The following is a 24638-nucleotide window of genomic DNA, read 5'->3' as shown; positions in this document are numbered from 1 at the left end:
TGGATAATGCAGTGTTCATTAGCATATGATCACTGGCAGTGATTACTGCTTCTGCCATCATTGCCTACTTCTCATGCTTACAATTATGCTAATGGAAAGAAATACAGGATTACAGGATTGCACAACTATTAATAGCAGATAGTGACTGCAGCCAAAACCCTCAATCCATAGTATCAGGACTGTGTTACTACGAACTTTAAATCTCACATTGCAAGTTTGTATGAAATAAAATACATCACTACGTATGCTAGAAGTAAATTAAATTTGGTCTACAATTCCATGTTTTCTATTATTTCTTTCCATCAGTATATATATATATATATATATATATGCATGCAGTAAGTAAATATAACTGCTGCCTACTTTTCTCAAACAACCTCCTACTTTTAAATATAATGAACACTTAATACCAAATTGTAAATATTAGATTGCATAATTTCTATTACCGGGTACTCTACTTCTTGAAACAAAAAAAGAAGTAAAAACAAAGAAACAACAAACAAAAAAACTATAGGCAGGATGTGAAAATTCAGCTGTATATATTTAGAAATAAATGTCACCATGGCCAGAATGTCAGACCTACATGTAACTGGACTTGATATCCAATGTGCTTTTAAAGTCACCTTTGAAAATATACAACAACCAGACAAATCACATGAAAGTTTGTAAACAAATGCAAATGGGTTTACTTCAATGAAAAAATTATCATATTACATGTACGGTACATACTAATAAGTTATTATATTCAGTGTGTGGTGCATTATATGTGTTTACATCAACAAACCAGGCTAAAATAGTCTACCACATAATTAACATATAAAAGTAAAGGATATTAAACCGTTTTCTATTGCATTACTTTTCCTTGGTTTTATTTAATTATTCTCCTTATATGTACATGTAGGGTATTCAGGTATTTCCATTCTGCATGCAGGCCACTTGAGTGCAAGTGATTAATTCAGCGGAGTTTACAAGGAGACACACAGTGTGCATGTGTTTGTGTACATTCATACATGTGAAAATAATAGTGGCTATTGCCTTTCCAACAGACAAAGTTTAATTTTGCTCATTACTGATGATAGTTTATTGGTCCACATTTTAATCCCAAATCACATCTCAGCTTCAAAAGCAGAAGCTGATAAAAAAAAAAGTGATTATTATATTTTCTTTTCCATCCTGCTACTGAGGTGGCAACTCAGGGCTAGCTCTGCCACTCGCCAACTGTGAAGTTTAGATACAAATGGCAAAGTTTATTTTAATTTGGCACAAAAAAATGCATGCAATAATTGAAATCTGTTGGAAAATAACTGAGAGTTTTGCAATTTTGGACATAATTTGGCAGTTTTAGACATTTTGGCTGTTTTGGAAGAAATTTGGCAGTTTTTTTTACCAAATTTGGCAGGTTTTTTTACCAAATTTGGCAGTTTTAGACATAATTTGGCAGTTTTGGACATAATTTGGCAAAATGTTTTGCACACTCAGAGCTAGCCCGACAAGTTGTATAAAAATGTTACTGGTAGTAATCCGTCCAAACTTCCATGCATTGAATTATGTCTGGCAGAGACAATCTATTTTAAAACTGCTCTTCCCCATCCTGTATCTTTTACTCAAAATGGTGAACCAGTGGAATCAAACAATGCTTAAATATTAAAAATGTACCAGTTAAAAAGCAAAGAATGCAATTTTAACTCGGACTTCCTTTGATCTTCTTTATTTTCAAACTGAAAAGCTTTTGCTTCTTTTGTTGCCATGTTACCTGCATCATTCACATCTCCCACATGCAGTGTGGAAACACTATTTGGTCATACATGTACTTTCAAAGATTTTTAGTACAATCACCTAATCACATACTATACGTATGATTATTAAAATTTCATTAACAAAGGCAAATACTCATGTCTTTTACAAAATGCATTAATTGCATGTACATTTATAAGCCTCATTACTAACATAACTTTTGCAATGGTTTCCCATGACTGCAGTGTACTGAAGGCATGTCAAGGTGTGGCATTGAAGCTTACATGTATGGTAAGGCCCACTTTCTTTAAAAAAAAGTGTCAAGTCTTGAGATGAATGCAAGTGACGGACATAAATGGGGCCTAAATCTATTGTACTTTCCCCTAATTTCTTAACAAGCAAGTTTTCAAAACATTTACGTATCTACTTCAGGTCGGAACACTTGTGAAAGTTTTCGTGTGTGGAGTTTGGCCGCTACACTGGCATAGCTTCGAATGTCACAGAGGTCAGACTCGATGGTCTCCCATTCATTTTTCCATGGATCGAGCTTGCACACCACGTTGTAGCGGTATATCCTGAACGGAGTCCGCTGATACTCAGTGGTGCCACATGCATACAGAGCACCGCTGATCACCATCAGTCCCACGTTGTACATCTCTTCAGGAAGCTCGGGGCCTTGTCGCCACTGGTTTTCTTGTATGCTGTAAATCTCCACAGACTTCAGCGCCTCTCTGTTGATTGTGTGAGTAAGGTGAGAGTAAATCTGGCCCCCAGCCACATAGATGTCGTCCTCGATGACCTGAGCACCAAAGTTGAACCTTGGTGTCGGCATTCCGGCAAGAGACGTCCATTCGCATTTACGTGGGTCAAACTTCATCACAACATTATGAGCACCGACCCCAGTCCTGCCTCCCAGTAGATAGATGTCTGACCGGTAAGTCAATGTGCAGAGGTCAACCAAGGTGCACGGCATCATTCCAACATAGTTCCAGCGGTTGTGGACAATGTCATAGCATTCTACAATCTCTGTAGGATGCTGGTTAATGGTCAGTCCTCCAAAGCTGAAGATCTTTTCGTCGAGATACACCAGCGTGAAGTTAGACTTTGGAAACAGCATGGGAGCTTTGCTGATCCACTTGTTGTGGTCATTGTCATACTGGTAGAAGTCCTTCCTCACCAATTCTTCATCATCGAAGTCGTCGAATGAATCATCAGATGGCGTGTCACCGTAGTTACCATGGAATATGTAGTTTCCCCCACCAACAAAGATGCTGTTGTCTTCTGTAACAACAACGGCGGGATCTTCAACACAGTAGTATCCAGACCGTTCTTCCAGCTGAGGGAATGTTTCCATGAGGAATGTTTCACGAGTAAGAGGGTTGTAGCAGTTTATGGATGGTTTGCTCTGGACCAAGCCTCCAACAAAGAGAACACAAGTTTCTGGCTGTATCATCCCTGACCTCAGTGACAGAGTAAAAATGTTTTCACCGTTGTACGTCTCGGGACAGTATTCAAATTCACGCATGTTCTCCAGTAGCATCAAGCATTTCTTACAGTTCTTCACCAGTGCATTCTGGGCAATGTGGTCCTCGATGTATTTCACTGGAATGAGGCCGAGACGCACATGATGAAGCAAACAGCCTATGAATTCTTTCCGGTTTTCCAAGTCAAAGTAAATCCAAAGAATTAATGCTTCGAAAACGGTTTCCTCCTTTTCCACATTCAGTTCATCTGATGACAGGAACTCGGCAATACGATCACTGGGCAGGTTCAGAAACTCCTCCACCTTGAACACTTCACTGAAGTTCTTCTCAATGAATTCCCTCGCTTTGACCTTCAACTCCTCACAGTTATGAATGTTGGCAAAATCATGTATCCCAACACAGTTATTCACATCCAGCTGCAGCTCCATGAACTTGGCACAAGCCTTCTGGACTGGTAAGATCTGGAATAAGGTGGATGCAGCCAGCAGATTCTGGGCATTACCCCGAGTGATCTGCAAGTTGCCTGTGTATGCATAGTTTATTATCTGAGACACAGATTTAGGGTCCACTTCATACAGCTTGATCTGTCGCTGTTTACTTTCGTTCAAGTTCGTCGTGAACATTGCTTTGAAATATGGACTTGTGGCAGCTAGAACTGTGCGGTGGCAGGGAAAGCGGGACTCCTGCACACAGATCACAATGTCAACCAGCTGCATCTCATCAAACATGGCTTTCATCTCTTCCAGGACAGTTCCATTGTGGTTACCGTTTTCAAAACACATCGACTCCATAGTGTATAGTGGTGTGTTATTTTATCATACTCTGGAATTAGAAAGGAAAAAAAAATGTTGAAATTAAGAGAAAATTAATAATTTTGCATATCAAACTCAAGCACAAAGTTAACACATTCTAAATAATAACAAGTGATATTCTATTTGCAGCTGCATAGACCACTGAAGTTAACATTCTAGGCTTGGTGAACTGTGCTACTAAAGTTAAAAATTAGGAGCATATATTTGCAGTAACAAGCAAGACTTTTGTTTGTTGCCCCAACAAAATAAACTCACATCCTTGGGGTTCTTAAAACACTATCTTACTGAAACATATTTTAAATATAAAGCTATATATAAAGAAATACATTTGGAATTACCTTCAGCCAAAATATTTCAAATTTAGTTAAGCTATTGGAAGAAATAATAAAATGTGTATGTACAAAATTATTTTAGACAAATGCATAGGTTATAGAGATATTCATATTCTAAGCAAGAAAATGTAAGTAAATTGTCATTTTAATCATGTAAAAATACTTTATTTGCCAACAAACTTGGGATAGTCCCTTTTATTTAATGAAAATACAAAATATCACAGCACTTCATTGAATTGCTACCGTATGTACTGAATCCCACCTGTGTTATATAACAGGGCTAAAGAAAAGCAAAATAGATTGCAATTTATAAGTAAACAGAAACAGATGACCATAACTTATAAGTTACAACCCATTGTTACTGATATTAGTGATATTCGTAAGTAATTCTTGAAATAATAATAAAGTGTTTGAATTTATTTCCTTAGAATTTGACTTGTGTGGACATGCCAACAGTTTAACAATTATGTAATGCAAAATTTGATTCTTTTTTTTATACCTTCTCCTCATGTGGCATTTTTAATACTGAGAGCACTCCCCTCTCTAAAATTAATGTATGGAACACACCCCCTATGTCACTGAATGACTTGATTTGTTTTGCTAACTCAAGAGCAGAATGACAGGGTGCCAGCCTGTTTATGAAGTGTGAGAACACTGGGTTATTATTATGCTTATACAGTCAGACATTCACCAGTAATATTACAATAGAGTGAATCGCAGTCAGTCATTTTGGTGAACCTATCAAAGTACACATACCGTTTTAATAAACATTCCACCATTACAAAAAATAATAATAAAGGTATATGAAAGTGATCCCCAAATGTGGCATAATATTGTTCTGTAGTTCTTTTATTTCTATTTTCTATTTTAAATTAATAATACATGGCTGCAATCGATGTACACCCCTCCTGCTGTTGTTTACCAAACCTGCACTATTTAAAAAACATTTGCAGAGTAACAGAGCTCATGTTTACTTTGAGCCCAGCCACAGCTGTTTGCGAGAGACTTCTCAGCTATGAACAGGGTAAAAACATCCCAGAGAAGTGTTTTGGGGCAGAGTGTGATAAATAATGACACATGGTCCAAAATCCCAAAACATTTTTGAACCAATGCCAGTTATAAAATAATGGCTCACAAGATCCACGATCATACAACAAGTAGTCAGACATACATTGAAATAATAATTATATTTATGTGAACAAGTGGACACTACCAAACAAATAAAGTTTAAATCAACAAATGGACACTATTTAAAAACTAAAGTTTAAATCATCAAGTAGATAAGACAGTGGATACTACTGGACAGATATATATACATTTAGTACATCCTGGGTAAGTGTTGTAACCTACTGGCCAAATTCTTTATTTGTGCAATTAAACCAATTACTTTTCAAGATTATTACATTATTAAGCACTGTATTAAATTAAATAGGAGTAACACAATTGGTTACCTTAAGAAGTATGGGCAAGTGGAAAAATATATGGGGCATGTGAATATCTGATTGGCACTTGCCCTGTGGCAAGTAAATGTTTTAAAAAAATTTGAACCCCTGGGACAGAATAAAATAATTCAGTAACCGTAAAGATAGTTCCTGAGTTATATCATTTAAATTAAATTAATTTAATATTATAATTGCTATTATTTTTTGTAAACACCCCACCCTTTGCTGCCGCCTTTGTGTGTGTGGGGGGGGGGGGGTAATTTTAAAACATTTTTAATAATTTACTGAATGACAACCAAGGTGGTGTACTTTACTGTAATGTTTATCATGTGTAATTATGATCTTTTAGAAGTATTGTTAGCCAGAAACTTGTGACAATGGCTTCTAAAAAAGGAATCTCCATTAAACAAATAGAAAACTAACCACATATGACAACACATTTAAAACTTCACTTTTATTCATTTTATTATGGATGTCCATTATATTTGCACCATTAAAGATAAAGTACAAGCAACATCGTAATGTGTGTTCAATCCTTGAACTTGCTAGATCCCATATAGGTTTTGTCTTCTCAAACTGCTTCAATAATGAAGTGCGTGTGTGTGTGTGTGTGGGGGGGGGGGGGGGGGGGGGGGGGGGGGGCTAGTGATTTTTCCTGGGGACTAGTAACTTTCCTCAGCTACTAGTCACCCGGGCCAGTGAAAATATTTCCTAATTTCTACCACTGACCGGAACAAGAAATAGCCCAATGGGTCCATCGACGGGTATCGATCCTACTCCTAGACCATCAAGCGAGTGCTTTACCACTGGGCTACGTCCCGCCCCAGGGCTGGAGGTGACTCAAGCTACTCATTGAAATATTAGGACATTTCTATCACTGATAAATACTAAAGATACATACAGTATTGACATAAATATCCAATATACATTTTACTATATTATATAACAAGATGAAGTGAAATTGACAGTAACCATGGTAACCAAGATGTCTTTACCTTTTAGAACCAATTCAGTTCATTTTAAGAGATATTTAATTTATGACTCTCTGACTGATGTTTAAAATGGTTTTGGGTACAATGACTATAACTTGTTACAATAAGCTGTAGCTACTATTTAAAAATTTTTTTTTTAATGAATTAGCCATGTCAAAAAACGATAACTCGCCATGCTCACACCTCACAAGCGTTAATATTATTTGCGTAGCATTCAAGAAATGAAATGTTCGTTAGCGCTGAGTCATAGTTGATATAAAACGTTTGCTAATGTCTTACAACATCGCTAATATTAGCAGAAGGCAAATCGGAGTGCAGCCGATATTTCGACGTCGATGAAAAAAAAATCATGATGTGTCTACGAGACTACGCACTGCAAAAATTGCTATCGATGTCCTACTGGCTCGAAAAATAAACAAACGGTGAATGTGACAACAATTCCCAGTACTATAACTTACCCTCTAAAACACACTGTGACTAAATATGCATAATTTAACGAATTACTAATTACCTCACCACTGTATTATTTATGCTTGAGAAAATTAATGAAGACTTGTCAAGACTCCGTTGACTCACTTGTAACTCAGCGACATCTGTAAATTGTAAACGAAGGGAACCAACTCTAATATCATAATTACATTGATGATATCATACATGTTGAGCCAAAATTATCACCCGTTATAAAAGCTGCCGCCGTTAAAGCCGCGGTCACTAGATAGTCACCATTACTCGTTTCACAAATCATTTAATATAAAATGACTTAACTGTATTATTATATATTTGTATTACATGCCTTATTATACGATGACTGTAACGTTTATGACTTTCGTAAAAATTTATTCATACGTAATTAGGCGCGAATACGGGGAAACGAGTAATTTTTATTTATTTAAAAGAATGGGAAGGGTGGGTGCAGTGCCGGATTTATAAGGGGCCAAAGGGGCCAACTGCCCCGGGGCCCTCTGCCAGAGCGCCCCCTCCCCCCGATTTAGGACTTCATTTATTAAAACAAAATTAATAATTATTTTTAAAAATTCATTTTTTATTTGTCATGTAATTTAATTTCTATGTTGAGGGGCCCCCGAACCTGAAGTACCCCGGGCCCCTGTCCCGAGCCACACAAGGTCTAAATCTGGCCCTGGGTGAGGGCTGTTTTAAAAATAACACAAATCTTCTGTTTTATGTGCATTTTGTATAAATATTGGTCAAGATATAAATAAATATAGCACTACTCATCTACAGTTGAATATCGTCTGCATAGCACTACTCATCTACAGTTGAATATCGTCTGCATAGCACTACTCATCTACAGTTGAATATCATCTGCTCACAGGTTGAGGGGCGGGACGTAGCCCAATGGTAAAGCGTTCGCTTGGTGCGCGGTCGATCTAGGATCGATCCCCGTCGGTGGACCCACTGGGCTATTTCTCGTTCCAGCCAGTGCTCTACAACTGGTGTAACAAAGACCGTGATATGTACTATCCTGTCTGTGGGATGGTGAAGATAAAAGATCCCTTGCTGCTAGTCGAAAAGAGTAGCATGGCCATGAAGTGGCGACAGCGGATTTTCTCTCTCAATATCTGTGTGGTCCTTAACCATATGACTGACGCGATATAACCGTAAATAAGATGTGTTGAGTGCGTCGTTTTATAAAACATTTCCTTCTTCTTCTCACAGTTTGAAAATATATTTTGTTCTTTGTTCTCTCTCTATCAGGGCTTCTAGAAAACGATAGCTCGACGCCTGTGGCGAGTGATTTTCGCGGTAGCCGCTAGTAAAAAGTTTACTCCCCATGCCCGACTTCGAGTAAAAGAACAAAGAAAAAAGAAAAAAGAAAAGAAAAGAAAAGAAAAGAAAAGAAAAGAAAAACAAAATTAAAAACAAACAAACAAACAAAATTACAAAAACCATCCCCAATTCTATAGATTTCCAACTAAAATTATATACCCAACCGCAAGAGAAATATAAATTATTACATATTTATATTACATATACAAAAGAGAAAGGAAAAAAAAGCGATGTGCACACTTTTATATACTATACGTAAGTATCCTTGAAGTGTGCACGTCGTTTTTTCGGTTCATACTGCATGAACCAACAATTAGTTGTGATCAATTCTTTAAAAAAAAAAATATTTATTATTTCCGTATGTAAATTAATATATGTATAAATCAAACCACTGTCAATACTTTTAACAAACTATATTGATTAATATTTTTACTGACTGACCGACTGATTGATTGATTAATTTATTGTTTTTGTTGATGGCCAGTCGATAAGGGGATTGCTAGCCCGAGTACTCTGACTGTAAGAGAGCTAGACGGACACTCGAGGGCTAATAACTGTCCAAATGTCCGTTTTTTCTTCCTTAACTTATTTTCGTGCTTTCATCCAATTAAGGTTCAAGGTTCAAGCACGCTGTCCTGGGTGCCTGTCTGTCCAGGGCAGTGGGTTAGTTGTTAATTGTTAGTGGTTAATGAGAGAGAAGAGGGTGTAGTGGCCTTACACCTACCCACTGAGTCGTTAAAACTCGCTCTGGGTGGGAGCCGGTACAGGGCTGCGAACCCTGTACCTACCAGCCTTAGGCCTATGTCCGGTGGTTGAACCACGACGCCACCGAAGCCGGTAAAGGTATGATAAAAGTATTGTATTGGCTGAAATCATTATATTTGTGTTTAATTATGGTATATTTTAAATTATGCACATAATAGTTTGCATTTAAACAATTGATGTCTTAATAGAAGTAAAATATTTGGTCAGTCGGTATATTCATAATATTGCTATATTCATAATATTGCCTGACTGACTGACTAACAATATCGATCGATAGATTTTTTTTTTTTTTTTTTTTTTTTTTTTTTTACTCTAATAGGTACCCCAAACTTTGTGGATAGCGTTTGGATATATTTATTTATTTATTTAAGTGCATAAGTTTATTCAATTTAATAACATATTTCCTTTAATTACAGGTTTATCAACACTGTTGCGAAATGTCTATGATTTTGTGTATCGGTGAGTGTAAATATACGTTCGGCACCCATTTACACTACATTTAATTTCTTGCATAAATTAATAAATACGTACAGATTTTAGGCTAAAAAATATATTGTATTATTACGATGATATTATTTATTTTTCAATTGTCATAATTTTTACGCTTTTGTGTACTTGTGTATGACGCCAATATTTTTCTGGAAAGAGATAAGACGTTTAAACCGAACACAAAGCGTGAATGCACTCCTCGATACACAACCTAGACTTTCCGCAACATGCTGACGCATGTGCAAATTTGACAGAATTCACTTCCGGGAAGTGCCTTTAGCAGTGTTTTGTTATTGTTCAACTTTTAATGTCGTTATTCTCGTTCCAGGTGTTTACATAATTAAATCAAGATTGGGTTAACGATGTCTAAAGTCCGTCGTGCAACCCATGCTGGAAGCTGGTACCCCGATAATGGTGGGTATGTTATAAACTGAAAGAAGAAACTGTGGACTGAATCGTACTAATGATTATGATGCCAAACAAAGTTTTAAAGGCACAGTCACATATCATTCGACTTACTAAATGGCAAAACAAAAAATATTCCTTGAAAATACACACATTGTAATTTGAGGTATTATTGTTTTATTTATTATTATTATTTAATTTATTAATTTATTTTGGATCCTGCTAGAATCGTAAAAATAAATTGGATATTCTATTTCTCCATGCCTACATCATACATGAAGTTATTGTATGTATCTTGCACTTCATTCCTTGCAACTCAAAATCTGAGATTTGTTAAAGCGTAGAATCTTGCTAAATTCACAGCCTGAAATATATAGTTGTGACAAATGGGCAACTATACTGTACATGTATGTATTTTAAAGTTGATGTCCCAGATACTGAGGTACGTACCCTTCAGAACTGCTAGAAAAACCAGGATGACCAGAAACATTATTTTGGATTTGCCAAAATTTATATTTTTAAGCAAGAAATTGTCAGTAATGTGTAATTGAACAGTAAAAAAGTTGCAATTAGCCAAAAATATTTCACACTGCCTAATAACTTGGGTCAGGGCCTTTAATATTTTTAAAGATGGAGACCCATGTCGTTTGATCTACAGGCTACTAATGGTCAAGCTACACACAGAGTTCAATGACACACATTGTTACTAATGGCAATTTTGGAAGGTTTTTGCAGTGGGCAAAATGCTGCCAGGAAGTAAAAGTACTGGTAGGCTGCAGATTTAATATTGTTGCTGACTTATAAAGACATGCCCACATCTAGACTTAATTCTAACTGTTTTGTGGACATCTTTTTCATCTAAAAAGTTCTATTGGTTTGGTATTTTATATCAGTTTGACTTTTTATTAAAATCCAAGGCACAGGGCTTCTAGAATGGTTTTAAAATTCTACTAGCCATGGGATAGTGATTTTAAACATTTATTAGCCATGATTAAAACTTCACTATCCCTACTTTACTTTAAAGTGCTGTTCCAGATGTATGATGTATTGAGCTATATCAATCAAGATATTATTTAATATGATTAGAAAATTATAAAAAAAAATGAAAAAAAATTATATACCGGTATATTATCCATTTAAAAATATTCCCCTGAAAAACAGAACCAGCTGAATTTGTTTTGGGAATTTCCGTAAGATTTGATCCGTGACGTCATGAAGGGAACTCCTTTCAATAGTCCGCGCCATTGTTCATTGCTTCTTTTGTGTTTATTATGGTTAAACGGCGTGTTGGTGGCGGCTGTAGCAATACAAAAACCGATAAATTTAGTCTTCACGCATTTCCTAGTAATGTTGCTGTGAGAAAGCTGTTTGTGAATTTGATTAAAACAACGTAGAAATACTGGACAGGAAGAAAATGCCGGAGACCGTTGCAACAGCAGACACTTTAGTTGCGATTCATCCTAACTGGCTTGTCGGCTTAAGCGAGATATGGGAATACCATGTGTTATGGCTTTTAAAAAAAGATACCATACCAACAATTTTTCTGGGACACAAAACAAATGACAACAAGCCGACGCCATCCACACCGAAACGACCTTGGGGTGCATATCGTCAATGTCCCAAATTGCGTTATGCTTTCAACTCCGGTCAGTTTGTTTTCTCATGCACGGTTCGTGCAATCATCGAGATCCGATTTGTTGTCGTTTGCATCTCGTTCATTTGTGAGATTTTTCTTTACAGTTCGTGAACATTAAAACAATAAAGTACAGACAAGTAAGTATCTATAGCCTAGTCCATCCCATCCTACAAAAATGTAGGGTTTTTTTTGTAAAAAAAAAAAAAAATACATTAAATTAATTTTACTATACCTTCCCACAGAGAAAACCTTTTTTCATACTATGGAATGTGCTATAAGTTATTTATTTCTGAGCAGACTGTTTTCACAACTGCACACAAAAAAATAGTATTGTTTTGTTATTTCCAAAACACTTACTTTTTTTTTTACGTCAAACTAAACTGAAATTATTCATATAAAAAAACATCTTCATAGATGGATGGGACGGACTAAAAGTCGTTTTTGTTTATTTTTTTAAATTAAAATAAGTTATTTATTTCTGAGCAGACTGTTTTCACAACTGCACACAAAAAATAGTATTGTTTTGTTATTTCCAAAACACTTTTACTTGTTTTTTTTACGTCAAACTAAACTGAAATTATTCACACAAAAACCCATCTTCATAGAGGGATGGGACGGACTAAAAGTCATTTTTGTTTATTTCTTGAAATTACCGATATCGGGTCCACTTGACTCGTAGAATTCAAGAGTTATTTATCGTCTTTTCTACTACATCACAAGTATTAGAATATACAGTGTAGCAAAATAATTCGCACGAAAAGCTAAAGAACAAAACAAGAATAAAAGTTGTAAATTAGTGGTAAGCTGTCTCCACGACCATTTTCATCGTCATCTGTCAGGCCGGTGGTTCGTCGTAAGATGTTCCAGGTTCAAACTGATAAGGCATTATTTGTTGTGTTGCACAAATATTAGTCCAGTCGTCATTACTACACTATTCATCATCGAAAGAAGAATCGCATGATCAATGAGCTTGGCAGTCGCTGTCGGTCCCACTTTCGCTTGCACTGGAAGTCATCTCGTGGTAGGTTTCAGTGAAGCGCGTTCCCTTCGTGACGTCACGGCTATTTACAGGCAAATGTTTTTACCGAGAATTTTACTCGGTCGTTTCCGGCAGTGTTCTACGGGAGTGATGTTTTAATACTTTTATGGGGCATTTTCATAATTATTGATTTTACCTATCGGTGTAAAATATTATTGCAATGAATTAAGAAAGCATTTAATTATGGAATTTGAAATTTTAGTGTATGGTCTGGCACAGCACTTTAAGTTAATACAATGTTACTAAATAATAGTAATAATCAGATATGTCACCTAACGAGGGAGATAGAGCTGAAAAACACTAATGTTGGGGTTGGGTCAGGATATTCATATTTACAAAATAGACTTAACTGCAACATTTGACCAAAACAAATTTCACTATCCATCGAGCATGGCAATAGTAGTTATTTACTAGCCCAACATTGAATATGCCATGGGAGTGGGGCTACCATAATCTAGAAGCCCTGTAGGCAGCAACTTTTGCTTCCAAAGATTAGAGCAGGCAACAAACAGATTTCAGGCAGCATTCTGGCTGCTTGTTGCATGTAATATAGAATCCTGAAAAACTTTAAAACTTGAGAGGCCTAACTTAAAATATACTCAATAAAATAACAGGGCCCAATACTTCATGCGAACCATTGTTTTCGCATTACAGTTACACAATATATTATTCATGTACTCAAACAATTGGTTACCTAGGCAGGTTACGAATTCAGCATGATTCTATGCTTCAGCGAATTCTAGATTTTGGGTCAGAAGCATAAGATCATGAGATTCCAACATAAACCATTCTGCAGACATTTTAAACGTCATACAAAAGAGGTGATGAGTATAATCTGACAAAGTTAGAATAGCAGAAACAGATTTTTATGTAGTAATGTAAAGCAGGCATTTATTTTTGGTACTATATTCTGAGATGCAGCCTCTAATGGAGACGGGCCTCTGTTCATCAAGGATTTACTGTACACTGTAGGTGGTACATACATGATGATATATTATTATTCTGTATATGTCTTCGTATAACATTTAGCTTTATAGACTATTTTTATTAATTTTGAAATTTTAAATTGTTGTTGATCATCACAAACCTTTGTTTGACACCCAATCAACATTAAACATTCATTCATTCATTCGTATAATATTATTACCTTTTGTAAATTTTGTTTCAGTGGGAGAACTGACTTGTCAACTTGATAGCTGGTTGTCAAAGGCTAAGCCAGTCCATTCTCCAGCCAGAGCAATTATAGCACCGTATGTATCTTGCTTTAAAACAGTCACGTCATGAAGTGTTTTGAATGGTCTCGTGAACCTGTCTCACCTTTACGAAGTAATACGGCGAGATTGAAATATATTTTATTGCTTTTTAAAAAACAAATGGATCAGGCACAAGTTAAACAATTTACTAGACCTGTGAAATGTAGGCATTACTTTTACGATGGCGGAGGCAGTTGCAAAGCGGCATCAACTTTTGCATTAAAGGTTCACGTGTAGATCTGTTTCTCACAAACTTACGTCCTAGGTCAATGAACTTGGTTTATAGTTGTACATGTACACGTGTAGATGTTTATCACAGTGATTGAAAAAGTTTATGGTAGGCAAGACATTTAATTCCATGGAATTCTTGTTTGATTCTTTAACTGATATGCCATTTTGGCTATTTGTCTTTCTAACATCAAAAGATTAATAAATTCCAGAGAAATATTACAATGGTATTAGTTTTTCACCAAAAAATATATATACAGTGGACTCATGTCTAAACCGGATTCAACTGGGACCCATTAAATATGCTGGTGTAGACAGAATTTATCCAGATGTACAGTTCCTACGATATAGGCTAGTAGGACAGACTATATGTCATGACATTACAATAATGTACATGTATGTGGTTCATACATTTTCATTAGAAGATTTATCATAAATATATATTGTTGTCTGTGTTTTGTGTATTTACTAAATAGGCATTTTCTTACTGTTTTGACTTAAATACTGAAGGTTAATGTTTTCTGTAATTTTATATTTGTGCTTTTTCAGACATGCTGGCTATTATTACTGTGGTGGATGTTCCGCCCATGCATATAAACAGATTGATCCAACAAATATGTAAGGCTTTGTACAGTGTCTACCCACCACTTTTAAATATAAATTTTGTTCAAATGTTCAATCTCAAAATAGTCAAGATTACAGATGTCCTGACAAGAAAATATTTGGAATTCTACCTTAATGATTCTACAGTACTTTGAAGTACTTTCTGCAGCATACAGATTTTATATGCCAGTAGTAAGGGTCTGTTTCCAAGTTTCATAATGCCCAAGACTAGTTATTAATTAAAAAATTTATACATTACGGTTTTGGGGGCAAGATTTAGCTCTTTCAGTTGAGTGTTCACTTGAGGTGCTTGCATCGCAGGATCGAACCACCACGGTGGATCCATTCAACTTATTGGGATTACCCTCATTCCAACCAGTGCACCACAACTGGACAAAGGCCATGGTATGTGTTTTCCTGAAAGTGCATATAAAACATCCCTTGCTGCATTAGAAAAAAAATGTAGCGGGTTTCCTCTGATGACTACGAGTCAGAATTACCAAATGTTTGACATCCAATAGCTGATGATTAATTGATCAATGTGCTCTAGTTGTGCCGTTAACCAAAACAAACTTTAACATTACGGTTTGAAGAACATGCCCATAAAACAAATTACAGCCAAATATACAGGTTATTAAAAAACAAAACTCCTCTAGCAGTAAAAAATACTGGAAAATCTGTATAGAGTGATTGACATAGTTATGGCATACACGTTTTGCACACAATTATTTGAAAGCAAAAAATTTATTGAAATTTTGATTGATATGATGTAGGTTTTCCCTGTTACTTTATATTTTATTCCAGGGTTCTAAAGCAACCACTGTTTATATCAAGTGGAAGCAAATTATGTATGGAATAATTATTTCATAATTGTTTATAGCAAATAAATGTAAAAATAGTAAAATATGGCACTTGTAACTATGGTAATGCCCCTTTAATGCTGTAATAGTATAAATATTGCTGAATGTTACAGGTCTAATTATATTTTATTAGTGACATGCTGATTAATAAAATGCAACAACCATTGCATGCTTGAAACTGTTTGGTTTGTGAACCACAAGTCTCCAAGTTTCATGATCAGTCCAATACAGAGTTATGTCCCCTTTAGTGTCATGGTCTGTGATAATAGCTTACTAATGAATAAGCTTTCTATTATGTTCAATTTATGTTTATTAAACATTGTATTCAAAGGCTGGTAATGACATACGTTGTATGTATTTAATACACAAATGAATCTTCTTCTGTTTTTTTTTTTTGCTGTGAACAGTGTTTCATTTCCTCTACTACTTGTAGAGGAAATGAAACAATATTATGGTCCCTAATTGATACTGATGATGGTGCAAACTGACGATTGATTCCCAGCACTGCATTTTGTGAAATAAGTATTGAGAATGTTTATACAGCTTGTTATAATTACAAACAATACATTTCTTTCTTTGCAGACGACGTGTGTTTATTCTTGGCCCATCACATCATGTACGTCTCTCTGGCTGTGCGTTGTCTTCATGTGAAAAATATCAAACTCCATTGTATGATCTTTCCATTGATTCAAAAGGTAAAACTTTGATACTTTTATTACAAAATTTTGTTTTCAAAAGTTTGATTCATGACATTAATGATCAGTTTTAAAAATTTTCAAGTGATTTCAACAGTGCCACATATTTTTCACTATTGTATCCATTTTTGATAATTGAAATTGGACATTATTTACATTTTGTTCTTTACATTACCCATTTCTGTACATCTGGAATGTTTCTGGTCATCCTAGTGTTTGTAATATCTTGCAATGCATTTTCCAGACCTTGTGTTTTCAGGGGTGGGGCAGGATTTATCTCAGTCGGTTGAGTGCTCATCTGAGGTGCTTGTGTTGCAGGATCGAATCACCTCAGTGGATCCATTCAACTGATTGGGTTGTCAAAGGCCGTGGTATGTGCTATCATGTCTGTGGGAAAGTGCATATAAAAAATCCCTTGCTTCATTAGGAAAAATGTAGCGGGTTTCCTCTGATGACTCCGAATCAGAATTACCAAATGTTTGACATACAATAGCCGATGAATAATTAATCAATGTGCTCCAGTGGTGTCATTAAACAAAAAAAAAAACCAAAAAAAATAATTGTGTTTTAAGGTGGGCAATTGCAAGTACCTGCATTAGCCCATGTAAAGTGCCTACCAGGCGGGCTACAAACTTCTCACCTACCCAAAATAATGTTGAGAAATAGCTTGCTTACAGATGTACCCTACAGTTTTAAAATGAACATCATGTTCAGGTGTGTCATGTAATCTACTTTATTGTCATTATCCATCTGATGCTACATAATCATTAATAAAAGTATGTTGAGTGCATCATTAAATAAAACATTTCTTCCTTTCTTTCTTGATTGTGTTATTTACAAATAAAATGTCTGGGACTAAATGAAAATAATAATTGGAGCTTCCATTAATTTTGTATGTCATCTTGTGAATTTGGACTAACTATTCATATTCCTTTGACAGTGTTGATTAGATGTCACAACAACATCATAATATTTCAGTGTTTGTTTTTAAAATTCATTACGTCGGAGACCTAGAACACTTAAACTACAGTTCTGTGCTACATTGGTGGTTCAAATGTATTTAAAAACAAACTGATTTTCTCTTTCATTACTGATATATGGTACTTTTAATTTTAGAATATAATTGTTCACTACGTAACCGATTGGCTGTTCTCATGATTTTAAAATTGCATAACCAACACTCGAACAAAACAATGATTCTCCTGAAATATTGTGCCCTGGGTCTATGACTTTGAAACAGGGAAATACCTTCTAAAAATAAACTAGAACTCATCTTCAAAACCGTTACTTCTTATAGGTATATGTGCATGTGTTTAGAATTGTAAAAAATGCATTACAAACACCAGGATGACAAGAAACACTTTGGATGTACAGAAATGGATCATCTAAACAATAAAAATGCAAGTAACATCTGACTTCAGTTATGAAAAACAGATCTGGTAGTGTAATATACATTGTAGTGTTTAAAAACGAGGGACTGCCATTTTAACCTTTACTTTCAGTTTACAACGATCTCTATGCCACTGGTCTGTTCGAGAACATGTCTCTAGACACAGATGAAGAAGAACATAGCATTGAAATGCAGTTGCCTTTTATTGCCAAAGTTATGGAAAGGTTTGTGGCTAACTTGATGACAGCTATCAACCAAGCTATGTTTTTAAGTGCTTGTATATGTACAAGATGATTGTAAGATGGTTAATAAACTACTTTTCCTTAGAGTTGTCATCAAAATCTCATTATAGAAATATGCAATAATTGTATAATATACTTGGTAACCAGCCCTCTACATCGCGACCGAATATGGTCACATATACGACCATTTTTTTCATTTGGCAACTAAAACATTTTATACTATCTATATCAAAATACAAGTCGGCACCATCTGGCTCCTAGATGGAAAAGTTAACGTAGAGGGCTGTTGGTAACATACATGTAGATGTCAATATATTTTGCTAATCAATTTAGTTCTGATTATCGGTGAATTCTGATCAGACAAATACATAGTTTTACACCTGTTGTTTTTTGTTTTATGATATAGATAGAATGCGATTTATATGGCTCTTACTGGCTGTTCATTGTTTCGACATCAAGTCTCTGAGATTTGAAACTTTGCATAACCATTTTATGTGTTATGCAAAAATAAATTCAGGTAACCCATTTCCTTTTTGCATAACCCGTTATGTCTATGCAAATGATTCTCCACATTTATTAAAAAAAAAAAGGTAATGCAAAATTAAATTTGCACACTGGGAACAAAACAATCGTTCTCACCTGCTGCATGAATGAAGTAACCTTTACTTGTTTATGCCATTATTGTCTTGCTTTATGAAATAAAAAGGCGAGATATATAGAGATTATTATACAAGCTTGTGTGTCGTACTGATTTTTTTAAACAAGTTTCAGGATTTTTGTATTGCTCGAGCTAGGGCAAGGTGATACATGAATTCTAACACACGTTTTGTAAAATCAGTACGACTCACGCGCGAGTGTAATAATTTGTTTATTATCCATATTATTATTGTTAATTTTTTTATGAATGAATGAATGTTTAACGACACCCAAGCACTAAAAATACATCGGCTATTGGGTGTCATTTTTTTATGAATAACAAAGACCATCTCAAAATGTTTTAACCCCAGCTAGAAGGAAATGACATCATATTTCACATGCTCAGTCTGAGCTAGGACTGGAGAAGCAACGTCATGTTATGACGTCGCTTCCTAGAATTAGGTCATTACACGTGTGCTTCATATGATTTTTATTAACTTGGTTATGATGAACCATATAGATAATAAAGGCATTAAATTTGTCTGACGATGGCAACTGGTTTAATTTATGCATTAAATTCTGTGTTAAAGTTTCGCATTTGGATCAGTTCCTCACAAACTGTAAGCTCTAGGTCAATGAAAGTTGTTTTATGGTTACATCTACAGATGTTCATCACAGTGCACTGAAAATGTTTATGGTAGGCGACGCATTTCATTGTGCTGAATTCTTGTTTTCAGTCAGAAGAGTTATCTAACCATTGTCCCTGTATCGAGACATTTCATTGTGCTGAATTCTTGTTGTCAGTCAGAAGAATGATCTAACCATTGCCTCTGTACCGAGACATTTAATTATGCTGAATTCTTGTTTTCAGTCAGAAGAATGGTCTAACCATTGTCCCTGTATCGAGACATTTAATTCTGCTGAATTCTTGTTGTCAGTCAGAAGAATGGTCTAACCATTGTCCCTGTATCGAGACATTTAATTCTGCTGAATTCTTGTTGTCAGTCAGAAGAATGATCTAACCATTGCCTCTGTACCGAGACATTTAATTATGCTGAATTCTTGTTTTCAGTCAGAAGAATGATCTAACCATTGTCCCCGTGTTAGTCGGCTCGCTGAGTGCCGACAAGGAGCAGCAGTATGGAAAACTATTCAGCAAGTATCTTCTAGACCCTGAAAACCTCTTTGTCATCTCATCAGACTTCTGTCACTGGGGTAGGTTTCTTATATAGTGCTCATGTCAGGTAGAAAGTGGACACTAGTAAAAATAAGCCCTGTATGTCCATACACACATTTTTTAACTCATGCATGTACAAACACACACACACACGCATATACACAGGCATGCACACACACATATACACAGGCATGCACATGCACATGCACACACACACCCAGGTTTGATGGTAATCTTTTTCAGCAGTATTGTACTGGGTTGCCAGTTTATAAAATGAGTACAAAGTGGTAGCTCTATAATTTCACAAAAAAATATTCCTGAAGTTTTCTCCCTTAAGCTACAGGTGATTTGTCTAGAATCATTTGTACTGACCTGCAGCTTTTTTTCATTTACTTATTACGTAGAGATGTATACAAAGATGCCATGCATTTTACAAATATGTAGACGTTGAGGGTTTGGGGTTGTCAGATTTTTTTAAAATTGTATACATTGATGCCTGCGTTTGATCTGTAAGTTACTAGTACTTTGTTTCAGGGCGGAGATTCCATTACACATTTCATGATAAAAGTTTTGGTGATATCTGGCAGTCCATTGAAGCTTTAGATAGAATGGTGGGTACATACATAGAACATTTTTGTTGTATGTGTATTATTGTGCATATTTCAAACATTCTAAATGCTTTGAAAATGAACGTATTACCTCTGTCCACAGTAATTTGTATGATCTTTAAGGCCAAGGCTGTAGTAGAACACAAAAACTCAACAGGCCCTTGGCCTTGTCTTCACATAATATAGTTTCTCATTTAGAATATCAGTGGGTATATTCAATGTGTTTCTGGTCATCTTAATGTTTGTAAGTGACCCAAACAGGATGTGGTCTGCCAATAATTTTGTACATATAAAAAAAATATATTAATAAATAAGATGTTTGACTGGATCAACCAAAAACACATACAATATACAGGCACTGATATTTTTTGTTGAAAAATATATTTAATACTAGTATTCTATTTTAGTCATTCAAACGTCTTTAACTGATGAACTTCACTCATGTACCTATTAGTATATAGAGATAATAAACAAAAGCAGTGAAGATTGCCAACACTAGTAGATATTAACAACCAGACTTGTTATTAATTTGATCTAGGGTTGACGGCGCACATAACTTTTAAACTAGGTCCCTGCTAGACTGATTTCTTTCTGGACTTAAGTTTTCTTGATCACAAATGTGTTTATTCCATTCATTTTTTTTTAAATATCTTTTCAGGGAATGGATATAATAGAAAAGATGGGCCCGTCAGATTTTACAAGATACCTTGGAGATTACAACAACACTATATGTGGAAGACATCCTATTGGAGTTCTACTTAATGTAAGTCCTCTTTTAAAGATGGGGCTGGATCTTGGTCGGTAGAGTGCTCAGGTCATAGGATCAAATCCCTTTGTTGCACCCATTATCCAGGGATGAGAATTTTCTGCGAATTTCCGCGGATTTTGGATCCCCAGGGTCGATCCTGTGAAACGTGTAAATTTGTTGAGAAAAATTTTGGGGGGAAGGAGGGGTAGAATATAGGTATATGCCTTGCACTCTGTGGAAATATCAGTTAAAGTTGAAGTCGTGCAGCTGCTATCGTAATGTAGCAGCCACCATGTTTATTTCGACGCATTGTGTGTATACGAAAATAAAACAAAACTAGCTTTGTGTGTATGAGTTTTGTACTGTTCACTACGACCACTGTGATTGGCTAAAATTGAGACGTCTGAGATATTGAGACCAATCAGCATAGCCCTTACAGTTCTAGCCCATTATGAACACTGAGAAACAATCTTTTAAAACATTGACTACTTTGCAAACTTTGATTCAAATAATAGACTGAAGGACTGAACAACAACCTGTGTCAAAGTGTAAGTATGTGATTTTTGCAGATTTTTGCCTTGCAATTGTAAAAAACCCTATAGCTTCAGGGGGGCAAAGCCCCCGTGACACCCTGACCAGGGCTCTGCCCTGGACCTCGCCAGGAACCTGCGGCCCCCCTGGACCCCGGCTAATTTCAGATGAAAATACAAATTGTCATTCTCATCCCTGATTATCTGATTGGATTTCTTTTCCTGTTCCAACCAATACCGTACAACTGGTATATCAAAGGTTGTAGTATATACTTTTCTTGCTTGCCCACTGGATAGGGTTATCCAGCTTTTGCATGGTGCTAGAAAAATCTGTCTGACCCTAGGGCTAGAAAAATCTGTCTGACCCTAGGGCTAGATAAATCTGTCTGACCCTAGGGCTAGAAAAATCTGTCTGACCCTAGGGCTAGATAAATCTGTCTGACCCGAGGGCTAGACAATCTAACACATTTTTTACGACGATTGACATCATAACTCATGTTTTTCAGAATTCTGTTTGCCATTTAATGTTGTATCATTGTTTTTAAAATATGTAAACAAATTAATATTTTCAACTTTATATTTATTGATAAGTTACATTTTTATGTCATTGCATAATGTGGACTACATTTTTCCCATGTATGATTAAAGGAGTTTGTAGGTGAAATGTTTATGAATCTACAATAAACAAACCATAGCTTACAAAATTAATGTTTTGTTACTCTAATTAAATGGGCAAGAAAAATAATCAAACCTTGACCCTCGCACAAAAACATTTTGTCCCTTGGGTTGGAATTGCCTTATCTATAGCTCACAATGGTGATAGATTCTATTAGTCTGTGGGAAGTGCATATAAAAGATCCTTTGCTGCTAATGTAGTGAGTTTTCATTAGCTGCCGATTAATATTTCACTTTGCTCTAGAGGTGTTGTTAAACAAAACAAACTTTATGACATATATACCAAAATATTGATAAGAACTGGAACATGACAGCTGGCAAACTGGTTGATTACAAGTATGTTTTGGAACCAACTAAATGTATACATTTTCAAGACAACTATCAAACTGGTTGAATAAAAATACGGTTCAGAACCAACTAAATGTATATTATATTTTCAAGCAATATTTTGTTGGACCATTCAGGTGAACTTTAAAGTAATATAACCTTTCATTGTTTCAATACAGCTGTCATGATATCTGCAGTTGCATAGGAATAGAAATTTTATGTTTGTATAAATAAGTACTCATCTAAAATCATGACATTTACATTAGCTATACTAAAAGAAAATGTGTAAAGTTTAAAGACAGTTTTGTTTTCAGGGAGATGTACATATTGTTTACCCCCTAGTCATACTAATTGACAACAAAATCAAAGGTCTAAGATCTTATTTCTTTTTGTATGTAATCTGGCCTCTCTACCGTAGGTCAGAGGTAAGGTTAAGTATTCATGAAAGAAAAAACAAGGCAAGTGCTTTACCACTGGCCTCTGCCTCACCCTAGCCTTATCAAGTACAGGGGCCTAATTCACTAAATTCTTGCAACTCTGTGATCTCGCAGTGCAGTGCTAAAAAACTTGCAAAGAGGATGCTTTCTTGTCTAACAGAGCCTAAGAGGCCTTTGTGAATTAGGCCCCAGATCAAGTTTGAATTTCATGGTGCTTTACCCATTTTTGACAGAGTTATGGCCCTTTGATTTTAAGTGATTAAAAAATGTGTTGGGTCCAGTACTCTGAAAATGCTTGTTTACATTCTGGTTATTTATTATCTTTGTTTTGTTTTGCAGGCAATAGAGTCGGTTCACACAAAGAATGGGAATAGGAAGATGACATTTAAGTTTGTTAAATACGCTCAGTCTAGCCAGTGTAGAAGCACTCACGACTCTTCCGTTAGCTATGCAGCTGGAACACTGGTGGTTCACTGATCTACATCCAACCTTTGTCCCCTTTATTTACTTTTAAACCACTGTACATAGTTTGATAAAATCAACTTTCTCTTGATATTTCTTTTCTGTTTTTTAATACCATTTTATTTACCCAGATTTATGCACAAAATGAAAAAGACATTTGTATGACCGTTTCAACAACTGTGTTTGGGGTCTAATTGGGGTCTTTTAAAGCTCGCTATGTCGATTACCACACGAATACCCCATGGAGAATATGCATTTTGTTTGAGGTCAGGTGAAGTATTCTTAATTGGAAAAGACAATTGCTAATTTTTATACAAAGTGACTACAACATTTGAATGCCAGCATTTTCTTCAAATTTGCCATTTTAAAACTAATTTTCAAAGAAATACTCTAAATATCTGATGATTGGCTAAAATATAATTATTTCCAGTTTGAGCCCAGAACTTTGCGGTCTCACAAGGTCAGTGTAAAAAGACTTGTAAAGACAACGCAATGTTGCTTGAGAGAGTTTTGTGAATTAGGTCCCTTATATGTTAAATGATTTGTATTGATTCAGTGCAAGATGTAGAAAAGTTTTGTATTAGCTTGACTACTATTAGTACATTTAGTAATGCATATTGTGTACTGGTTGCATTTGCAATAAGAATTAATTAGCAAAAAATATATTAAATTGATATGAATGTAGTAGAATTCAGTTTTTCTTGTAAGTTGTAAAAATATCATAATGTAATAGAATTCAGTATTACTCGCAAGTTGTTAAAAAAAGATATTGATCTTTTGTATAGACTATTTGCTTCAGTCAGCTGACGAAGGCTATTTTACTGTATGTTGTATTATTTATTTCCTAAA

At 35.4% G+C, this 24638-nt stretch overlaps 2 protein-coding genes across 3 annotated transcripts; one reads left to right on the top strand and one right to left on the bottom strand.

Annotated features, from left to right (window-relative positions):
- Nucleotides 1-522: 522 nt before the first annotated feature.
- LOC121370369 (kelch-like protein 7) lies at nt 523-7382 on the bottom strand. Of its 2 annotated transcripts, none has more exons than XM_041495536.1 (2): nt 7308-7382; nt 523-4040 (listed from the first exon to the last, which is right to left on the bottom strand). In XM_041495536.1, the coding sequence occupies exon 2, from the start codon at nt 4007-4009 to the stop codon at nt 2150-2152; it is 1860 nt and encodes a 619-aa protein (XP_041351470.1). In that variant the 5' UTR covers nt 4010-4040; nt 7308-7382; the 3' UTR covers nt 523-2149. The 2 variants fall into 2 exon arrangements, with proteins under 2 accessions (XP_041351470.1, XP_041351471.1); XM_041495537.1 differs by having other exon boundaries at nt 7313-7378.
- A 2727-nt stretch (nt 7383-10109) lies between these two features.
- LOC121370368 (protein MEMO1-like) lies at nt 10110-23880 on the top strand. The gene is made up of 9 exons (XM_041495535.1): nt 10110-10252; nt 14087-14168; nt 14949-15017; nt 16445-16557; nt 18060-18171; nt 19898-20040; nt 20537-20613; nt 21269-21373; nt 23667-23880. Exons 1-9 carry the CDS (start codon nt 10201-10203, stop codon nt 23802-23804), a joined length of 891 nt encoding a protein of 296 aa, XP_041351469.1. The 5' UTR covers nt 10110-10200; the 3' UTR covers nt 23805-23880.
- The last annotated feature ends 758 nt before the right edge of the window (nt 23881-24638 follow it).

This window comes from Gigantopelta aegis, chromosome 4 (assembly GCF_016097555.1).
Source record: "Gigantopelta aegis isolate Gae_Host chromosome 4, Gae_host_genome, whole genome shotgun sequence".
NCBI classification, from domain to species: domain Eukaryota; kingdom Metazoa; phylum Mollusca; class Gastropoda; order Neomphalida; family Peltospiridae; genus Gigantopelta; species Gigantopelta aegis.
The sequence above is the reverse complement of the archived record's forward strand: the minus strand, read 5'-3'. Positions and strand labels throughout refer to the sequence as shown.